General features: G+C 52.2%; 1 protein-coding gene across 2 annotated transcripts in view; it reads right to left on the bottom strand.

Annotated features, from left to right (window-relative positions):
• The window catches only part of Tmprss9 (transmembrane serine protease 9), a 20,085-nt gene extending 8,301 nt beyond the window's left edge, over positions 1-11,784 (bottom strand). Inside the window, exons 1-10 of one of the 2 annotated variants that reach the window (XM_021174319.1) lie at positions 11,546-11,784; positions 8,840-8,967; positions 7,574-7,641; positions 7,242-7,417; positions 6,151-6,192; positions 5,174-5,287; positions 3,986-4,157; positions 2,991-3,265; positions 2,092-2,228; positions 1,091-1,409 (exon numbers count right to left, since the gene is read on the bottom strand). In XM_021174319.1, the coding sequence (XP_021029978.1) occupies positions 1,091-1,409; positions 2,092-2,228; positions 2,991-3,265; positions 3,986-4,157; positions 5,174-5,287; positions 6,151-6,192; positions 7,242-7,417; positions 7,574-7,641; positions 8,840-8,967; positions 11,546-11,693 (1,579 nt within the window). In that variant the 5' untranslated portion in view covers positions 11,694-11,784. The remainder of the gene's footprint in view (positions 1-1,090; positions 1,410-2,091; positions 2,229-2,990; positions 3,266-3,985; positions 4,158-5,173; positions 5,288-6,150; positions 6,193-7,241; positions 7,418-7,573; positions 7,642-8,839; positions 8,968-11,545) is intronic. The other variant, XM_021174320.1, reaches the window with a different exon arrangement.
• Positions 11,785-21,992: the final 10,208 nt, after the last annotated feature.

The following is a 21,992-nucleotide window of genomic DNA, read 5'->3' as shown; positions in this document are numbered from 1 at the left end:
GGCAGGTGGATTTCTGAGTTTGAGGCCAGCCTGGTCTACAGAGTGAGTTCCAGGACAGCCAGGGCTACACAGAGAAACCCTGTCTCGAAAACAAAAACCAAAAACAAACAAATAAATAAATATTTTAAAACATAATAAAAAATGTCCTCCCAAAGACCTGGAGAATGACCAACCTGAAACAGATGTGTGTGCTCATGTCAGACATCAGTAATAAATTGCTAATCCCCTGTTGATTGCTTCATGGCAGATATCAATAAGCAGTTACCAATTTCCCACTAAATGTCAAGACAGATGCCAATAATAAACCTGCTGATCTCCCACCATGCTCTTTCATGGCAGACACCAATAATCAATCACCAATTTTTCAATGAGGAGTCAAGGCAGGCAGACACTGGCAATCAATCACCAATCCTCCACTTACAGACATCCAGGTAGAGGCACTAACCATCAAACCGGATAAGCTGAGTTTAATTCCCTGAAAGCCAGTGGTGGAAGGAGAAAACCAATTCCTGCAAGTTGTCCTTGGGCATTTGCCCTCTCCCTCCATCTCCCCCCACCAGACGAAATCAGTAATCAGCTGTTAGTGTCCCACAGTGTTAAGGCAGACAGCAACAGTTAATCACAGCCAGGCCTGGTGGCACACGCCTTTAACCCCAGGCAAAAACAGGCAGATGTCTGTGAGTTCGAGGTCAGCCTGGTCTACACAAAGAGTTAAAGGACCACCATTAGGGCTACAAAGAGCCCAATATCCCCCTCCCCCAAACATATAGTCAATCACCAATTCCTCTAGGTCTTTCCTGACAGACATTGACAATTGATTACCAACCCCACACTGAGCATGTCAGGATTTCAATTAGATGCCCCTCTTCAGCCAGTGTTGCATGGCAGACATTAATAGTCAATAGAGTGCTTGCTGACTCCCTCAGGAGCCAATGAGACAGATGTGGATGAAGATCTATTAACATTCTCTTTTCCACCGAGTGCTTCGTGACAGACCTCAGTAATTGATCATTAGTCTCCTTAGTGCTGAGGAGAGGCAGGTCTAATCTGACCGGCCCGGGAGGGGACACCTGCCCAAAATCCACAATACCTTGTGGCTTGGCCGCAGTGCTGGGGTGCAGTGGCACAGGGCTGGGGGCAGCGGTGGGTTTGGCAGAGGTGTTGGGCGCCCAGCTCTCAGGGCTGGTAGGCCAGGGAGTGCTGGGGGTGGCGGGCGCTGGAGCCGCGGTGGCGACCACAGACACGTCAGCAGCGCTGGTCACCTCCAAGATCCAATCCCGCAGCCTGGTGACCCGGGTGTAGACCCCTGGGCGCCGCGCTTCTGCGCAGCCGATTCCCCAGCTCACGATACCAGCCAGGAAGAACCTTCCTGAAGGCTCCTCGCAGACCAGGGGTCCCCCGGAGTCACCCTGGAAAACAAAGGCACTCTCTCAGCTTGGGAGCAAGGTCTCTCCGAGGCGGAGACAACCCAGGGCCGGGGCTGAATCCTCTGTCCACGTGGCTGTGGACAGAGGCAGATGGAGGTTGCTACAAGGGCTCCTGGGTAGTAGCACAGGGGAGAGCGAGGATAGCAAATGTGATGTCATTAGCACTCGTGCCAGGAGCTGCATACCTTTGTGTAATTATTTATTTAGATATTTATGTGATGAATATTTAGTCTGTGTTTATTGTCAGTGTACTACTTTTGCACCGGGTGCCCTCAGAGACCAGAAGGCATCGGATCCCCCAAAACTCTTAACCCCTGAGCCACCCCTCCTGCCCCAGCACTCGGGAGGCAGAGGCAAGAAGATCTCTGTGAGTTCAAGGCCAATCCGGTTTACTGAGAAATACAGTCTAGGGCAGCCAGGGTTACACAGAGAAACTCTGTCTGGAAAAACCAATAAAACTATGCGGTGGCTTCGTTTATAAAATGCAGTCAACTACAACGAGCTCATACTGATACTTTTGGCTTGTTTTCCTTTTGAGATGGGGCCTCACACCTTGAACTCCTGACTTCCACCTCCCGAGTGCTGGTTGGTTCCACCTAGCTTGCACTTGCTTGTTCTCCGGAGGGAGGGGACAGAGGGTAACTGTTTCACCTTGGCAGCTCACCTGGCAGGAGTCTACCTTCCCGTCCAGGTAGCCGGCACACACCATCCTGTCGGTGAGCGAGTGGCCGTACAGGCTGGAACACAGGCTCTGGTCCAGCAATTCCACCGTGGCTTTCTGAAGGACCTCTGGCTTCACCACTGCCCACAGGGCAACAGAGAAAAGCAGGTGAGAGCGCTGGACCCCCAGCAGCCACTTTGAGCCAGGAGACTGAAAACTATCTCCTTCTGGTTCTCAGGATGCTGGGTCCACCTGACCTCACCCCAACATCCACATCTACTTAGGCACTAACAGGTGGCAAGCCTTCACCCCTCATCTCTTCTCCCCACACATGCTAGACTGGATCAGCTTCTCTTGTCACAGTTCAGGCCCCAACCCCGACTTGCCGGGAGGGTGAACTCACTCTTCAGCCCAGCAGCTCAGCTCCAAATGAGACACTTTCGCCACCCACTGCCTTATGATTATAGGCTTTTATTGTTTTCTGAGACAGGGTCTCTTATAGCCCAGGCTGACCTCGAACTCACGTTATAGCTAAAGATGACCTTGGACTTCTGATCCTCCTGATCCTCTGGTCTTAAATTTGGGGATTTTAGTTGTATACCACCACCTTCAGCTTTACAGAATTTCTTCTTTGTTCTTTACCGGAGGTATGGAACCCACTTGTTAGCTAAAAACTCCACCCTGGCCATGTCCCCCCAGCCCCTTACCTGGGGATTCTAGGCCGGGGCTCCATTATGACCACGCCCCTAGCCCTGTTTTTAGTTTTGGAGAACATGTATTCCCAAGGTCCCTGATCTTATCCCCTGCCTCAGACCCCCAGATTATGAGCTCGGAGGGAGGAGGCAGCATTGCCCTGGGGCTAGAAGGTCTCAGGAGTGGGAGGATGCACGCGGCAGGCTTACGGAAGTCCTCTTTCAGGTAACCCCAGCCGGAGATCAGGCACTTCTTGCCCGGCGGGAAGACGTGCGTGGCCGCGGGGAGGCAGACAGGCTGCACGTAGCGTCCGAAGGGCAGCGGGCGCGCCAGCTCCAGCACCGCCACGTCGAAGTCCGCCGTGTCCGCATCATAGGCGGGATGCTTGGCGATGCGGAGCACGCGTGTGCGCACAGCGCTGGCCTCTGACCCGCTCAGGTGCACACTGCCCGCCTGGGCGGCCCACTGCGCAGGGTCCTGGAATCTGGGGAGGCCCGAGGGGATGCGACTTAACGAAGAGCCCCGACGAATCCATAACTTAAAACAGTAAAGGATGCGAGCAGACTCTTGTGGCCAAGCCGGCCTGTCTGAGTTCAATTCCGGGGACACACATGGTGGAAGGAGAAATCTGCAAGTTGTCCTGCACACACACATACACACACACACACACACACACACACACACACACACACAAATGCATATACATTGTGGCACATACAGATGCTAAATAAAAGCTGAGCAGGGCTGGGCAGTGGTGGCGCACGCCTTTAATCCCAGCACTTGGGAAGCAGAGACAGGTGGATCTCTGAGTTCGAGGCCAGCCTGTTCTACAGAGTGAGTTCCAGGACAGCCAGGGCTACACAGAGGAACCCTGTCTCGAAAAACCAGAGAGAGAGAGAGAGAGAGAGAGAGAGAGAGAGACCCAGGTTTGAGTCTCAGCATCCACATACAATATGGGTCACAACATCTCCAGTTCCAGGGGACTCAAAGCCCACTTCCGTTCTCTATAGGAGTCAGGCATGCATATGGTGCACCAACAGACACGCAAGCAAAACATTCATAGATGTAATTAAATAAACCAAAAAGGGGGGGGGAGGGAGAGAATAAAGAGTGGACTTTGGAAAAAGGAAGGAGGGGGTACAGGGAAACACAGGTGGGTTGTGCCGAGCAGCAGGACTGGCAGCCACGGCCAGGTGGGACTCACTCGTTGAAGCAGTGGGCAGCAGACACCAGCCACCTGGCACCGATGATGGTGGCGCCACAGAAGTGTTCGTGATTCTCTCGAAGACTGACCTGCCAGGGGAACTCCCCGGGAGCCGCCTCCACGCCTCCCACGATCCTGCCAGCTGACCTCCAGGCAGGCTGCCAGCCGCAGTCTGCAAGACACAGGATCTCCAGCCAGGACCGTGACCCAGGAGCAGTCGTCACTTATCTTTTGGCCCCAGGTTCAAGGCATTCCCCCACTTGTTATTTGGGGCTTGCCCAACCTTCCTGAAGCCCCACTCAGCCTCAGGGATCAGACATCCAAGATCACACATATTAGTCAGTGTCAGAAAAAGGTTCAGGCCAGGTGCCGGAGCCCGAAAATCGGGTGACCTATTTGTTTATTTGTTTAAAACAGATTCTTATTCCAACCCAAGCTGGACTGGAACTCATGATTTTCCTGCCTCAGCTCCTGAGCACTTGCCTGACACTCCCACCCCACTAAGCCCTGGGTGGCACTTTCTTGATTAGTAAAGATTCCTAATGGAGGGCCAAGCCCACCGTGGGTGGTGTCAACCCCTAGACTGGAGATCCTGGGCTGTAGTGAGACTGGGAGGGAGCGAGCCCAGCCTACCTCCATCCTTGGCCTGAGTTCCTGTCCTACCTTCTCACAAGGGACTAGGAGCTAAAATACAGGGCTTCCTCCTAAGTAGCACAAAGCAGAACCCCTCCCCCGCAACGCCCCCCCCCCCCCGAGCTGCCTCTCTGTGCAGGCTGAGAATACTAGAAACATTGATTATCACAATATGTGATAAAATACCACGGTATTTTCTTCACTTTTTTTTTTTTTGGTAGTTTTTTGAGACAGGGTTTCTCTGTGTAGCCCTGGCTGTCCTGGAACTCATTCTGTAGATCAGGCTGGCCTCGAACTCAGAAATCCGCCTGCCCCTGCCTCCCAAGTGCTGGAATTAAAGGCATGTGCTACCATTGCCCGGCTTTTCTTCACGTTTTGATCTGAGCAATCCTGTTCCTGGCAACATCGAGCTCTAGGCTCCCACCCCTGCTTTCTCTGAGGAGTAACCCCCTCGGCTTTCCCCCACCCACCCGGCAGCCTCACACACCTCCTCCCTTTCCGCCTCCCAGCTTGTGAGCCAAGTGCACTGAGCGCCCAGGCCACACAAACACTGACCGCACTGAGTCTCGTCAGACTCGTCGGAGCAGTCCACTCTGTCATCACACTCCGGGTTCTCTTTGCTCACGCACTGACCATTCTGACAGGCGAAGACATTCCCAGGGCAGTAGCCTGGGAACAGAGAACCAAGCTGAGGGCCCGGGGTCTCTTCCTTGCAGAGGCAGCGACCTATGGTGGCCCTTTAGGTAACCGCACAGTGTAAGAATGTCTGCGAGCTCTTTGCTTCTCTCTGGAGACAAAGATGGGGCTAAACAACACGGACGTGTGTGAGACGTGAGTGACTGTGTGAGTGTGTATGTGTGTGAGAGCCAGGGTCTCTCTGGGTAGACTTGGATGGTCTGAAACTCACTTTACAGACTAGGCTGGCCTTGACTTCACAGACTTCCACTTGTGCCCACCTCCCAGTTGCTGGGATTAAAGGTTTTGTTTTTACAATAGAATCCACGTCACCTTCTGCGATGGCTGATCTTAATGGCCTACTTGATGGGATCTGGAAACAGTATGAAGACAAGCCTCTACTCAGCTGAGAGGACATCGGAGCTCCAGTGGTCACCTCTCTCTGCTTCCTGACTGAGGACCCTGCCTCCTGCTGCCACACCCTCCCCGATGAGATGGACATCAGAACTGTGGCCAAGGTAAACCCTCCCTCCCTTAGTTCCTTGAGTCAGGTGTCTTGTCACAGTAACAGAGGAGTGACAGAGAAAAACATAAAAATAAGCAGTGACTGGGAATGGAAGCGCACACCTTTAACCCCAGCACTCGGGAGGCAGAGCTCTGAGTTTGAGGCCAGCCTAGGCTACATAGTGAGACCCTGACTTGGATAAACTACCCATTAGCACATCCTGCTGCGGCACCCACGACTCCTGTGTTATTGTCCCAGGGAGGCCAGAGGACCACAGTAGCTGCACCTATGCTTGCCAGAGATGAGCTGAGGGCATTCCAGGAAGCTGAGCTGGGGCCCAGGCCAGTCCTACCTGACTTTAAGTCCCTCTCAGTCACCGGACCTTCACACCTTCCTGAAGCAGAAGTGAGACAAAGCCAAGTGAGAGACGAGTGGTGGGTCATGCCTGTCGCTGAGGCTGAGGCAGGGGGATTGTGAACCTGAGGTCAGCCTGGGCAGCATGAGGAGGCCTCCCTCTCTCCTCCCTCTCCCTACAAAGTCAACTGCGTTGAGTGCTGGCTCTTCAGGACATCTGCTGCAGGCCATGGCAGAGCCACCAACACTTGAGCCCTGTCTTCAACTTGGCTGGTGAGAGCGCTTAAGAGCCACCTGAGGCTGGCAGCCACTGTCAAAGCAGGAACACGCCTGCCACCGAGGAATTTTATAGCAGGTGGACTGAAACAGTGATCCGTGAGAAGTTACACACAGGAGTGGCTCACAGCCTCAGCAGGGCAGACTCAGATGGCTTAGGCAGAATTAATTAATTAATTAATATTTTTGAGACAGTTTCTCTGATCAGCCTGCTGTACTAGGACTCACTCTGTAGACCAGGCTGGCCTTGCATTCACAGAGATCTCCCTGCCTCTGTCTCCTGAGTAATGGGATTAAAGGTGTGTGCCACCACTACCCAGCTAGATATTTTAAAATTAATTTATGTATGGGGGTGTTTTGCATGTGTGTGCGTATCCAAGAGGGCATAGGATCCCCTGGAAGTGGAGCAACAGAGACTGCGGGCAGCGATGTGGGTGTTGGGAATGGAGCCCAGGATATCTCCGAGAGCAGTCGGAGATCTAACCACCCGGAGCCCTCTCTAGCCCCAAGCCCCTTGAATTATATCACACTCTGCAGAACAGGTCCAACCTAGAATGTGTGACTTCTTTAGTTCTGGTATTTTCTGATTTGTCTTTGGGACCACAGTGAACCCAGGATGTCTGGAACCATGGACAAAATAGTCCATGAATGTATGAATAAGACATGTACCCCACAGCAGAGGGCGTGTGAGCCTGTATCTCCCTCCTGCCATCAGAGGTGAAGAGCTTTTAAATTTTGAAGCTCTATGCAATCTGAGCTACCCACCGCTCCCAACAACCCTTCATCTCCCAGACCTGGCAGCCACCCACCTACCTGTCAGCTCGACTGACACGATGGTGCCATAGGCAGCCAGGGAAAGACCTTGTTCCTGCAGCCTTTCCTGGATTCCTTTCTGCAAGATGTCTGCTTCCTGCTTCAGGCTCAGGGGCTGGAGGGCTCGGAGCAGAAAGTGTAGCCGGAAATGTACAATCACAGTGGAATTGCCATCCCTGCATGCAAGAGGGGAGGGTCTTGAGGGTGGAGGGCAAGCTCACAGCTGGGAATCTTCTAGATACTCCTGGAAGGTTCTGGAATTATCTATACGCTTCTGGTATCTCCACAATGTCTACCAAGGCTGCTATGCCCTCACAGAGGCCCCAGCTCACCTGTAACTAAGCACGGTGCAGCCTGCGCAGCTTGACTCTAACTCTGTTTTCTGGAAACTACTCACAAACTGCAACAGAAATGAGAGCAACGGGCTGGTGAGATGGCTCAGTGGGTAAGAGCACCCGACTGCTCTTCTGAAGGTCCGAAGTTCAAATCCCAGCAACCACATGGTGGCTCACAACCATCCATAACGAGATCTGACTCTGTCTTCTGGAGTGTCTGAAGATAGCTACAGTGTACTTACATATAATGAAAAATAAATAAATTAAAAAAAAAAAAAGAAATGAGAGCAACGATGCTATAACCACAGCAAAACAAACAGGACCACAGCCAGAGATCAGGCAGGGAGGGCATTGTGAAGTTGGTCACGTGAAACACTCTTCTGTCAATAAATTAACAAACACTGCGCAATCGAGGCATGTAACGAAATGGAACTGAGCAGTGGAAAGGAATATAAGAATGGAATATTACTCAGCTGTGGAAAAGAATATAAGAATATATGCTGCTTCCAAGCTATAACCACAGAGACTTTTATATATATATATATATACTTAATATTATTTATTTAACGTATGAGTGCTCTGCTGCATATACATCTGCTTCCTGAAGAGGGCATCAGATCCCCCTATAGATGGTTGTGAGCCACCATGTGGTTGCTAGGATTTGAACTCAGGAACACTGGAAGAACAGCCAGTGTTCTTAACTGCTGAGCCATCTCTCTAGCCCAACCACAGAGACTTAAAGCAACATCTCAAACAGTTTCAGGCACATTAACAGCTGCACTAGTCAGAGCTACTGAGAGGTAGGAGCAGCTGAGTGGCTGGTGGGATGTATGAAGAAGAATGTGGCAAGCAGATTGGTAGATGGCTAGATGGATGGGTGGGTGGATGGATGGATGGGGAGATGGATGGGTGGGTGGGTGGATGGATGGATGGGTGGGTGGGTAGATGGAAGGGTGGGTGGGTGGTGGATGGATGGATGGGTGGGTGGATAAAAGAATGATACACAACACATGATCCATTCCAACACTGAACTAGCATGCAGCTGTGAACAGGTGGGGTCTCTGACATGTGCCCAGCATGCAGGAACCTTGGGACATTGTGCTCAGTAAGAAACCAACACAGAATAGACTCCATGATAAAAATATCACGTCTGTTTAGTAGGTGGATGCAGAGCACAGCGTCTCCAGTTCACCCCACAGACCGACCTCCCCTCCCCCAGAGTCTATCAAGCAGACCCCGCCTCCAGGCCCCAGCTGTACTCGCCAGTGTCTGCAGAGCATGCGTGAGTAGGCGGTAGAAGTCAGAGTTCTCCTGCTGCAAAGAGCTGGTGAAACGGACCCCGTGTAGCTCTGCCATGTGCTCCACGTGGGCGCCCTGTGCGGAGAAGAAGGCTGCGGACAAGATGGGTGCCTGGTGAGACAGCCCCACTGTGGGCTTGGGGCTCAGTGCCTCCTGCACCTGCCCAGCCTCCATACACACAGGACCTGACTCCCCAGGTGGACCAGCATTGAGCCTCTGCTGAAGGCCATCCTGAGGACTCCCAGAGACAGTATAAAGTGACATGGACTGTCCCTAAAGTCAGCTTCCTTGACTTCCTGTGACATCATAGGTCACAGTCCCTCAGGAGGTCTTACAGTGTCCCAACCTCTTTCCTAGGATGGGGCAGTGACTCCTGCAGAGGACAGAGTAAGCCGGCAGACACCAGAACCTTTGTACAATTTATCCAGAGGCCACATTCCAGGCTGGCATGCCTTCTTTGACAGTTTGTGACACATGTGAACGTCAGGTCATCAAATCCGACTCCCCACCCCACCCTGCCCCCTCTCCCTTCTCTCTCCATCATGTGTTTGAGCCAGGGTCTCTCATTGAACACAGAGGCTCACCAATTCCACTAGGATGACCAGCCAAGGAACCTGAGGAGCCCCTGCATCCTTGACTCTAAGATGACAAGCACCCGTTACTGCACCTGGCTTTTTCTGGTGTGGGGATGGAGACCCTGGTGTCTGGCAAGGTAGCCCCTGTGTGGGGGCTGAGCCATCTCCCAGCCTCTCTTCTTTTCATTCTTTTGAAGCAGGGTTTTGCTCTGTAGGCTGTGGTGACTTGGACTTTACAACCGTCCCTCCCCAGCTGGCCCTGCCTGTGCCACCATTTCTCCTAAAGGGAGTTTCTGACTCTTCAGTTTCCTCCACTCAGGAGGCTGCCACACGGACACTGTGGCGTCAGGGTATTTAAGACCAACACGGCCGGGCAGTGGTGGCGCACACCTTTAATCCCAGCACTTGGGAGGCAGAGGCAGGCGGATTTCTGAGTTCGAGGCCAGCCTGGTCTACAGAGTGAGTTCCAGGACAGCCAGGGCTACACAGAGAAACCCTGTCTCAAAAAAACCACAAAACAAACAACAACAACAACAAGACCAACACGAGCCTCTTACCCTTAGCAAATAAATTAGTGGGTGGAGAGACAGCTCAGGCATTTGGAGCCTGACTTGGTTCCGGCACCAATAGCTCACAACCGCTTATAATAGCAGGCCCAGTGTGCCTTGCACCCTCTGCCGGCGGCCGTGGGTACTGCATGCATGTGCCGCACAGGCATACATGCAAGTAAAAAGCTCATACACAGAAATAATTTTTAAAAAAAAGATTTATTTATGTATTATGAATACAGCATTTTTCCTGCATTATAGAAGGTTGTGAGCTATCATGTCGGGGCTAGGGATTGAACTCAAGACCTCTGAAAGTGCAGTGCTCTTAACCTCTGAGCCATCTCTTCAGCCCCAGAAATAAAATTTAAAAACAAAATCTGCCACAGACAGTGGTAGTACAAGCCTTTAATCCCAGCCCCTAGGGGGCAGAGGTACACAGATCTCTGAGTTCGAGGCTAGCCTGATCTACAGAGCAAGTTTCAGGACAGCCAGAACTACACAGAGAAACTGACTCAAAAAAACAAAAACAAACAACAACAACAAAAACACAACAGAAGCAAACGGATAGCGTGTGGGTGCTGAGTCTTAGCCATCCGTCGGGATGGATTTGTGGATTCATGGGTAGAGGGATCATCCCAATGGGCTGTGTCGCTCAGTGGGTAGAGCACTCCCCGCAGGCATTGGCCCTGGGTGATGGCGTGGTGGTGCACATCTCTAGTCCCAGCACTTCGGAGAATGAGACAGAGATCATGAATTCAAAGTCATCCTCAGCAGTGAGAGTTTGAGGCCAGCACGAGCTATGTCAGACCCTTCTCTTTCTCAAAAAACCAGGAAAATCCCTCAAAAATGATCGCAAAGGTTTGTGTGCTGCTTGGACTGACAGGAAGCCCTCAAAGAGGGGTAGCACGAAGGGAGATGAGAATGCTACCGCATGTGACAGGCACAGCCACTAGGAGGCAGCATTCAGCCATGTCAGACTGCAGTAACCTAGCCGGTCCAGAAAAGCTTAATACATATTAGTACAGTTGGGGACTGTAGGGCAGTTACCAATGTATTCTGTTATCTTTTATCAATACAGGGTATCTCTGTGCAGCTCTGGCTGTCCTAGACTCTCTCTGTAGACCAGGTCGGCCTCAAACTCACAGAGATCAAAGGGTGTATGCCACAACTGCCTGGCCAATTAAATTTTTTCCACACAAGTTCCCCAGTTTGTACCCATTATCACGGTATCACCATACTAACAGGCATGAGCCCAGCCCCTCCTAAGCCACACCCCTGTAGTCCTGCCTTACCTGGAAGGCAGGACCCACCTGCTGCCTTAAGCTGTCAAAACTGACGTATCTGTTCCCTCCCCATTGGACCACAGTGCCGCCCACCCGCTCCTTCTTGTTGCTGCAGACACTTCCTGCATACCCAGCATATTCCTGGACCTCAGAGCCTGTCCTTGCCACTGCTGGCTCTGGCTGGAAGGTCAGCCCTTTGACACTTGGGATGTCCTTTTGCATGGTCCCTACCCTGAGGACCCAGGCCTTCCTCCTGCCACTTACCTGAAAGGACTCCCAGGGTCACGATGGCCATGCTGATGCCCACCACTGTGATGACAGCCGTTCGACAAGGGCCAGGGTCTGGAGCAGGTACAGAGACATCCTTTGTCACCTCTGGCACAAGTTGTAAGTCTGGTGCAGTGGGCTCCATGGCTCGGCAAAGGTAAGCTCCAGCTAGACACCTGCAAGAGAAAAAAAAATTAAAAATGGACAAAGGGTTTGTCTGACATTCAGCCAAACTTGGTCCTGGACTCCTGATCTACTAACTCCACTTCCAGAGTTCAGGGGTGACGGGCATGCACCCCGCATTCCCTGACACCCATGTGGACCCAAGTGCACCTTTTGCTAATCCTGGTATCCCAAGGCTGAGGCCAAGCCAAAGTGTCCCATCCTTAAGGAGACTTGCTCTGCCTGAAATGGCCACTCAGACCCTTGTGGCCGCCATGCACAGCAGAGGGGACAGGTCAGTGGCCCCACTATGACATCGCTTAAGCTACAGAGCTTCTGGGGGAGAAGCAACCATATCCCCAAATCATCACTGAAGTGAGAGACAGGAGCCATGCTCCAGCTCTGACCAGTGAGCTCTCGGCCTCGGACTGCAGGGGAGACCTCAGTGACAGTCCACATACACACAGATGTACACACAGATGCACACACAGGTGACCACACACATGCAAACACACTCACACACATTCATACACACATATGCATACACACATGCACACACATACATATACGTGCACATACACACATACATGCACACATGTGGATATGTGTGTGCATAACACATACACACATGCACATGTGTGTGCGTGCACAGGCATGCACACACGAGCACACACGCATACTGTGCTCACACACACACACACACACACACCCCGTGCTCATCCCTTCCCTAAGGACTTACTCTTAGTGAGTGTTAAGCACGCCATGCCATTCAGCCCTTCCCATAGTAATTACTGCAGAGCTGCCCCGCCCGCAGACACAGAGCCCCGAAAGGGGCTGATGTAACTCTGTGAATCTCGGCAGACCTGAGCTGGGGAGACCAGGCTACCAAGAACTGCTTCACCAGAACCAAACATGGTAGCACACACCTGTCATCCCAGCATCCAGGAAGCTGAGGCAGGGGGATTTCTGTGAGTTCCAGGCAAGGCTGGACTGCCAAGTGAAACACTGTAGCCAAAATTGGGGAGGAGGTCGATGCGGGGCATGGGACACAGACTACTTCCTGGCCAGCTCTGATCCTCAACAGGGGACCAGGATCCTGGCTTTGGGAGACCAAGTCTACCCTGACACTTGGTCTGTAAGTAGGGTTTCTTGGGGGTAAACATGGCATATGTTCAGCAATAGGTCACCTGAGCACTTCTGTGCATTGGTGACACAGGGGCTGTCCAGCAGTGTCCTCTCAATGGAGGCATTTCCTCCTGAGGGAAGGCTCCCTGAGACTCACAGACTTCCTGGAACTCCCATGATTCATAATGGTAGGGAGAGGGGACTAAGCCAGGCATCAGGAAATCCCAAACTGCCTCTAAGTCACCCACACTCAGTAAGTCACCCCAGTGCACTCACAGGTTGCCTGAGCTCAGTCTATGGGATGGATCAGTTCTGTGGTCTGAGGTTGGTGCCCTGTCTTCAGTGAGGTGGTGGCTGCACACATCTCCCCAGGAAACACTGAGTGAGCAGGTCGGGCACTGAAGGAGCCACCCAGCAGCTACGAGTATAAAATGGTGGCTTTCTCTGCTTGATGGGGAACACCAGCTGAGTTCTGAGCCTACAGCTGCTGCAAGGAACAAGGGATCCTCACAGAGCAGCGAGCAAAACGCCACTGAACAATGTGCACGGACACCATATTTAAGGGTTGTTATAGAGCTGGGAGGTGGTGGCCCACACCACAGAGGCAGGCAGATCTCTGAGTTTGGGGCCGGCCTGGTCTTCTGGATGACAGAGAAACTCAGTCACAAAACAAACAAACAAAACAGGTGTTATTAGGGATGGACTGCAGAGACGGCTCAGCAGTTAGAACACTGGCTGCTCTTGCAGCTGCCCTGGTTCAGTTCCTGGCACCAACAACGACCTGTGACTCCAGTTCCAAGGGATCTGATGCCCTCCTTGGGCATCAGACACACACATGGCACACAGGCATGTGTGCAGGCAAAACACTCATACACATAAAAAATAAATAAAGCTTAAAATTAAAAAAAAATAAATTGAAAAATTAAAACCAAGCCTAGAAAGGCTCAGCGGGTGAGGGAGCCTGGTGGCCTAAGTTTGATCCCTGATACCTAAATGGCAGGAGATACAGCTTCTGTAAGTTGGCCTCTGACCACATAGCCTCAGTGGGACACTTCCCCATAAATACACACAAGTAAATAAATATAGAGTCAAAGAAAATAAAAATGTCAAAGCCAGACATGGAGCCACACATCCTTAATCCTAGCGCTTCAGAGTCGGAGGCAGGAGGATTGGAATCTAAGTCATCCTCAGCTAGAAATTAAGTTTGAAGCTAGCCTGGGCTACATGAGACCCTATCCCAAAATACAAAGCAATTTTTTTTTTAAAGATTCATTCATTTATTATATGTAAGTACACTGTAGCTGTCTTCAGACACTCCAGAAGAGGGCGCCAGATCTCGTTACGGATGGTTGTGAGCCACCATGTGGTTGCTGGGATTTGAACTCTGGACCTTCGGAAGAGCAGTCGGGTGCTCTTACCCACTGAGCCATCTCACCAGCCCCAAAGCAATTTTAGAAAGGAAGGAAGGGAGAAAAGAAGGGAGGGAAGGAGGGAAGGGAGAGAGGGAGGGAGCGGGCCAGGGCCAGACTCCCAGGCACCAGAAGCTGAACACCAGAGGTGGTACAGGTGACCTGAGGTCCAGGAGCCATGCAGCCTGCAGTCACTGTGGGACACACCTAGCTTGTTTCCATCCAGAAAAACCCTGTGCGCGCAGTGCCAGGAGCGCTATTGATGGCCAAGTAAGGGAGTCAGAGTACTGAGAGCCAGAGCAGCCACCCACCCAAGGTGACCCTGGGCCTCAGGCTCTCAGTGAAGCCCCGACAGACACAGGGCTGCTCTGGCCAATGTTGGCTGGGGCTTCTCAGAGGGCCTGGAAATGGCGTCCCAGAAGAAGGGAGGCCTGGCACAGAGGGAGCCAGGAAACCTCCCCCCTGCCCCCCACCTCTCTCTGAACCTAGAAGTCAGAAGCCTGGGCCAGCCTCTCCCCCTGTGGGCCCTTGAATAGTATTTTGCAGGCATCTGGGGGCAAGGGGACTACCATGACCTCTGAATCTGACTGTGCCCGAGTCCCCAGAGTCTAAGATTATGTCATCTCATGGCCCTGGGCTGATGACTCTGAGGAGGGAGCCACCCTGGTCCCTCAGGGTCTCTCTTTCACCAAGACATCCCCAGAATGAGGCAGCAGAATGAAGCTGCACTGCCAGCTTGGAGGAGGGAGGAGGGGCCCAGAGCCAAGGCCTGCAAGCTGGGGGTTTGGTGCCTCCCTGAGGTTGAGAGGGAACAGCCCCGCCCCCACTGGGAATGGAGCAGAGAAGGGTCTGGTTCAACTTGGAGGTTTTTTTTATTTTTTGTTCTTTCTTTCTTTATTTTGCAGACAGTAGGTGTGTAGCCTAAAGCAGTCTGGAGTTTGTGCTTCCCCTGCCTCAGTCTCTGGACTTCAGTGAGCAAAGGTGTAACCTACCACACTTGGCATAAAGTGGCTTTTGTTGTTGAGACAGGGTTTCTCTGCGACGCCCTTGATTGTCTTTAGAACTCGATCTGTAGACCAGGCTGGCCTCAAACTCAGGGATCCACCTGCCTCTGCCTCCAGACTGCTGGGATTAAAGGTGTGCGCCAAGCTCCCACCAGGGTGAGGGATCCCAGTCTTAAAAACCAAAGTCAAAGGGGTGGGAGACAGGAGTCAAGTATTATTTAACATAAGCGAGTGCTCTGTCTGCTGTACACCTGCCTACCAGAAGAGGGCATCAGATCCCACTGCAGACAGTCATGAACCAAGTGTGTATTGCTTGGAATTGAACTCAAGACCTCTGGAAGAGCAGACAGTGCTCTAACCGCTGAGCCACCCCTCCAGCCCTCCCCTTTCCTCCACCCCCCACGATGGCTGTTCTGGCAAAGAACTTTCTTTAGTTTTTGTGCATCCAAGTTAGGCAGCTTATGGCTGCCAGTGACTCCCACACTCCAAGGCCCAACATCTGCTGTGGCCTCCACAGGCACAACCCTCCCCATCCCCAAAATAGATACTCGACTTTTTATAACAAAATAAGGCGTCGAGCAACTGAAGAAAACACTTGAGGTCAACCCCCGGCCTCCACACACGAGTACCAGTGCCTGGACACACATGTTATACACACACAGAGTTGAAGGTAGAGAGACATGGTGGCCACATCTGTCATCTCAACACTTGGGAGACAAAGGCAGGAGGATTACTGTCAGTCAAGTGCAGGCTGACTTAGTTAGAATGAGGCCTTGCCTTTAACATAAGCAGATATTGGGGTCAGACAGACAGCTCAGGAGAAAAATGTTGCCTGACAACTAGGGCTCCATCCCCAGGAGATGGCCAAGTATCCAGAGCTGTCCCCTGACCTGCACACATGCTTACGGACATACATGTACACATAACGTAAGTGGATTTGACAGAGCCGAGGGCCACCAACACCCTCCTGCCTATGGCCAGAATGTCACTTTGTGTATCTGGTCCCTTGGAGACAGTTCTTCTCTGACAAGTGGATATTTAGACTTCAGAGATCAGGGCCAGAGAGAAGGTTCTGGAAGATTCTCCAAGCTGATAATCTCAGGCGACAAAAACAATTCCTAGAATGGGTTTTTAGTCTCATTGCTTTCTGGGGACCGGAGGTGGCAGCAAATGAGACACAGAGTGGGCAGGAAGATAGCCAATTGGTAGAAATGAAGAAATACGACGCCATTACCTTTCAGAGGTAACCTTGAGCCAGAGTGTCCCTGGCACAGGTTAACAAAGCCCCAGAAGGGCTAAAGTATCGGCTGCTTGAGAGAGATGTGGGAACATCCCAGACACACTGACCCACAAATCAGGAGCTGAGGGAATCTGCTCTCCGACAGTCCAAAAATGGCCACAAAAAGCTTCGAGAAGGTTCCTCTCTGAGGTCCAGACCACAGCTAATTAGAGTTAAGTTTTTTTGGTTTTGTTTTGTTTTTTTAAAGATTCTTATTTATTTTGTGTATGTGAATACACCATCACTGTCTTCAGACACACCAGAAGAGGCTGTCAGGTCTCATTACTGATGGTTGTGAGCCACCATGTGGTTGCTGGGAATTGAACTCAGGACCTCTGGAAGAGCATCTCTCCAGCCCCCTATTGATATTCCCAGCACCGCACAAACCATGGGATGGCACACACCTGTCTTCCCAGCACTTGGAAGTCAGAGAGGCTATGGCTAAATGAATGGTCATCCTCAGCCAGCCACAGGAGGCCAGCCTGGGCTCATGTCTGAGTTGTCACTTCAGCTAGGGACAGCAAGGCGGCATGCTATTCATCGACAAGATCATCCCAGTCATTCCAGCCTGAACCTCTGAGCCAGGACAGCTGCTTGAACTTTTCTTCACCTAACTGTATCGGTGACCGGGGCTTAGGAGTGAATCGGGGCTTCCTCGGATGCGTGAAGCTGGAGGGCTGTGAGCAGAGTGGTGCCCGTGAACTCAGCACGCACGATGACTTATGTTTCCAGCCATATTTCTGGCCAGCTTGTGCTCCACACCACCCTCACCATTGTCAGTGTCAGGTCTGCATAGAGTAGAGCAAGTGCCAGGCAAGTAGCCCGAGACGAGATAGAAGGCAGTAACTTAGTCACTAAGACATCAGATGCTGCTAGGAGTGAGAGCCATCAGGCAGCCACCCCAGCACTCCAGTGTCCTAACGCTGTTGCAGTCTGTGGGGCCTGGCAGCTGTGGAAGTCTGGCCTAATTCATGCTCCAGGTCCCTCATTGGGGGATTCTAGGCAGGTTCTTTGCACACACTTCGTGCCCTGTTTTAAATTTTTACTTTGAGATAAACTCACACTAGCCCAGGTGGGCCTTGAACACCCAGTTCCTCTCCCCCTGAGCTCCTTGAGTGGCTGGGTGACAAGCCAGGCCACCAGTACTCCCATTCTGCCCCATCCTTTCTCCTCAGCTCCTCCACCCCCACCAGTCCCATCCTGGCCCCAATCATGAAGTAAATCACTCAGCAAGTGTAAAAGAAACTCAGTAAGCTCGCTCCTTTTCTATCTCTCTTTTTGTCTCTGCCGTTTTTTGTTAGCCTTACAAGGGAAGAGATGTTTGGAAGAAAACCATTGATGTGACCTCTGGAGTCCTGTCAGGACTACAATGTGCTGGGAAGAAAGAGAAGCCAATGATGGCGTGGGAGACACAGGCAGCTGAGAAACACGGTTTGGGGCGGGGGGAGAAGGCTGTGTCAAAGCTAGAGACTCAGAAATGGAAGACGCTCACAGCTCAGGGAATGTGCTCACGAGGGGCCTAAACATACCATACCGGGGACTCGATGACTGTCACCCCATGTCCGCTCTATCTGTCTCCCTGTCCCTATGTGTCTCTGTATCTCTCTATGCCTTATTGTCTCTATTTTTGTCTGTCTGTATGTCTATCTATCCCTATCTGTCTTGATGTCTCTCTGTATCTCTATGTATATGTCTCTCTCTCTCTCTCTCTCTCTCTCTCTCTCTCTCTCTCTCTGTCCTCCTCCCCTACACTAACAGTCACAGCAGCCCTACCTGGCCTCAGAATCATAGTGATGGACACCAGAGTCCCCTGCTCTGGCTCCTGAGAGGAACAAGTGGGTCAGACGTAGATGAAACCCAGTAGCCCCAAGTACTTCCCGTCATTGGAAAATGCACACTAGCCCCTCCCCCTGCCCCCACCCCCAGCACCCAGCAAATTTCCATGCTATGGCTGGAGACACAAGAGTGTCCTCCTTGCGTCACCACACTAGGACATGTAGGACATGTATATCCTGTGCTCAGCTCAGTGGGGACACTAAGGGAGACCAGGAACACTGCCTCTCTCCAGCCTTGACACAATCACACTTCACCACCATGCCATGACACACAGCCACTAGAGACCCACACGACTGTGCCCTGCTATCCCTGACCACAGATGCACAACACAGCCAGTCTGAGCCACAGGACGGGGCAGGAGGGCAGGCTCCAGCTGGGGTGGCTTGTGGCACGTGGAGAGCACAAGGAGGTGACCAGCACCTATCAAACACCTGGCCCAAGTCCTCTCGGCCACCCTTCCTTGGAGTCAGTCATGAGCACAGATGGAGGTGAGTGTCCAGCCACTGGGGACCGGAGAGAGAACACAGCCTTTATCAGGACTCACCCATGGGTGCCACTAGTGAGTTCTGAGCAGGTACAGTGTAAACCACTGACCCCAAACGGCCACTGTCCATGTACAGTCCCATTACACATCAAAAAACAAACAAACAAACAAACAAACCAAAAATACACACGAGAGCCCCTTCTGAGGGCACATAGGACCCCCTTAATGTCACATCCTGTGACCATAACCTTGAATGCCCCGACCCTTCTCAAACACACACACTGGCCCTCTACTCTCGAGACAAGAACTCACTCTGTCACTCAGGCTGGCCTGAAACTCAGAGATCTTCCTGCCTCTGCCTCCAGAGTGCTGGGATTAAAGGCGCGCTACATCCAGTCCCCCATTGACCGGAAGGTCTCGGGTTTCCCCGAACCCACTGGGAAGCCTCTGAGACACCTAGTAATTATCTATTGTAGGGGAAGAGATTGGAAAACTGACGCGGGGATGGGGAAAGTTTGGGTGGGCAGGATCCCCGATCCTCTACTGAGCCATATCTGTACACCCCAACTGAGACACCTGTTCTCCTCCGTTTACTCAGCCCTGGCTGTTCCCACTCTGCCCCAGGGGCAGCTCCCAGGATACCCGAGCCTTCCAGACCTTCACTCAGTCTGATTCCCCGACAGTGCACCCTCACACCCCAGAGTTTTGCGAACTGCATACTCTGTCTTCCCAAGGGAAATTTGAGCCCTGAGGGGATCCCCGGCTCACCGATTTCCAGCCTTCCAGCGGAGCAGAGCTTCACAGAGCTTCAGGGACACCGGGGAGCCAGAGCTGAGCTGTGCCTGGAGGGAAAGGCGGGGCTTCCCACAGGTAGGAGTAACCTGGGCTGGTTACCACCCTCTCAAGTGGCCACACACCCCAAACCACCTTGTCTTGAGGTCAGGGACCTGCCCCATTGACTGGAGCCAGGGTTGGGGTGGCAGTGGGCAGTGTCCACACCTGTAGAGAGGGAACCTGGGATCAAGTCGGGGTCTGCCCACCACGGTGGATCCCTGATGAGCTGGGTGGGCTGCCTGGGCTTCACATAAGGGCTATTCTGCTGGCAACTGAGGCAGGAGGAGGTGAAACAGGACAAAGCCAGAGGATTCCAGGGTCCTCTTTAGGTAACAGGATTGAGCTGTGTGTGTGTGTGTTTATGTGTCTGTCAACACCCACAGTGGGCCAGAGGTATCTAATTCCCCTAAAGTTGGGGCTATATGCAGTTGTGAGCTTACCAACATGGGTGCTGGGAACTGAACTCAGGTCCTCTGCAAGAGCAGCAAGACACTCAACCCTGAGCTGTGTCTCCACCTCTCCACCCATCTATCTCTGGTCTGTTTGCTCTGGGATTCCCTTCCAGGCTGGAATTATAGGAGGGCAGCCATGTCCACCCAGCTTTGGCACCGGGCCTGGGATGTGAACTCTGCTCTTTGGACTGACGGTGACCATTGAGCGTCTCCCCCGTCCAGGGCTATTTCCTACACCGATTGGTGGAATATGTTTCTGCCTTCTTGTTTATTTGGAGAGAATGTCTACAGCCATAAGGAGCCATGGACAGGACTGAAGCAGGGGCATTCCTGAAGCCTCACCTGGGTGGTGTCCTCTGGCCTCCTCTTCACTTGACACCCCCCCCAGCTAAGCCCCTGCCTCAAATACTGCACTCATGTCACCTGCTGCCTGCAGAGGTCCAGCTGTGTGCACAGGGGAAGGCTTATGATGAACCCATGGCATGGGAGCTGAGTTGTGCCAGGCGGAACCCTCCAGAGACCCCCATCATATCCAAGGCTATGATCTGCAGGGAGGTGTCAGCTCAGTTCACAGGGACACATGGTGCCACCTTGATACTTCCATCCTCACTCTAGACCCTGATGCCCTGGACTTCTTAGAGCCCACTAGACCCTGCCAGTAGGAACAAATCCCCCACGTCCTGCTCCGCTCAAGGCTGCAGACCCCCATCCCTGTCTAGCTGGGGTCCACCCAGCCTTTAAAGACACCTCCTGGGTCCCTTAAATGACTCTAATGACCATCTCCTCCAGGCAGCTTGCCCTAACAGCAGCCTCTCCATTTAGATCGAGACCCCCCATGTAGGGGTCGTCTCCTCCTGTGTGGGGGTCAAGTCTCCAGACCTGGGTCTCATTCTATCTCACCAGACTCTGAGCCACCTGGGATAGAGGTGGTTCCCCGGATACCTCTGCAGTCCTGGAGGCGTGTCTGAGGCACAGGTGCTCACAAGGGGAGGGGTGAGTAGGGATGGATAGATGCTTGAGTGGACTCATAAATGAGTGGGTGAGTGGACGGATGGATGGATGGGTGAGTCCACGGTGAAATGGGATCACAGAGTCACAGATTGGGCAGAGAGGGGCTATTGTGAAGTTGGTCATGTGCAAACACTTTTTTTTTTTTTGAGACAGGGTTTCTCTGTGTAGCCTGGCTGTCCTGGAACTCACTCTGTAGACCAGGCTGGCCTCGAACTCAGAAATCCTCCTGCCTCTGCCTCACGAGTGCTGGGAGTAAAGGCGTGCAGCACTACACCCTGATATAAATAAAAATCTTTAAAACAAAACAAAATTAAACAACAAAACCCCAGCCAAGTTTAAGTTTGGGGCTTGGGACATGAGGCTCATAGCTGGACCCATGGAGCCCATGGCTGGTATAGGGGTGACTGGGTCTCAGCGGAGTTTGAGAGGTTGAGCTGGGCTTTATTGGGTCAAGTGTTCTCTCCCAAGCACACAGCCCTGGCTTCCATGGCCAGTACCGAACAGGTGGATATGGTAACACACAGCTGCTATCCCAGCACCAGGTTGTGGAGAACAGGGGACTGGTAGTCAGCCCTGGCTACATAACTCTGCCTCAAAAACAAGACAGGTAGGCAGTGATGATGCACGCCTTTAGTCCCAGCACTCAGGAGACAGAGGCGGGTGGATCTCACTGAGTGAAAGGCTAGCCTGGTCTACAGAGTGAGTTCTAGGATGGCTAGGGCTACACAGAGAAACTATGTCTTGAAAAGCCAAGAAAAGAAAAGAAAAGAAAAGAAAAGAAAAGAAGAGAAGAGAAGAGAAGAGAAGAGAAGAGAAGAGAAGAGAAGAGAAGAGAAGAGAAGAGAAGA

The sequence above is a fragment of the Mus caroli genome, chromosome 10 (assembly GCF_900094665.2).
Source record: "Mus caroli chromosome 10, CAROLI_EIJ_v1.1, whole genome shotgun sequence".
Classification (NCBI taxonomy): domain Eukaryota; kingdom Metazoa; phylum Chordata; class Mammalia; order Rodentia; family Muridae; genus Mus; species Mus caroli.
The sequence above is the reverse complement of the archived record's forward strand: the minus strand, read 5'-3'. Positions and strand labels throughout refer to the sequence as shown.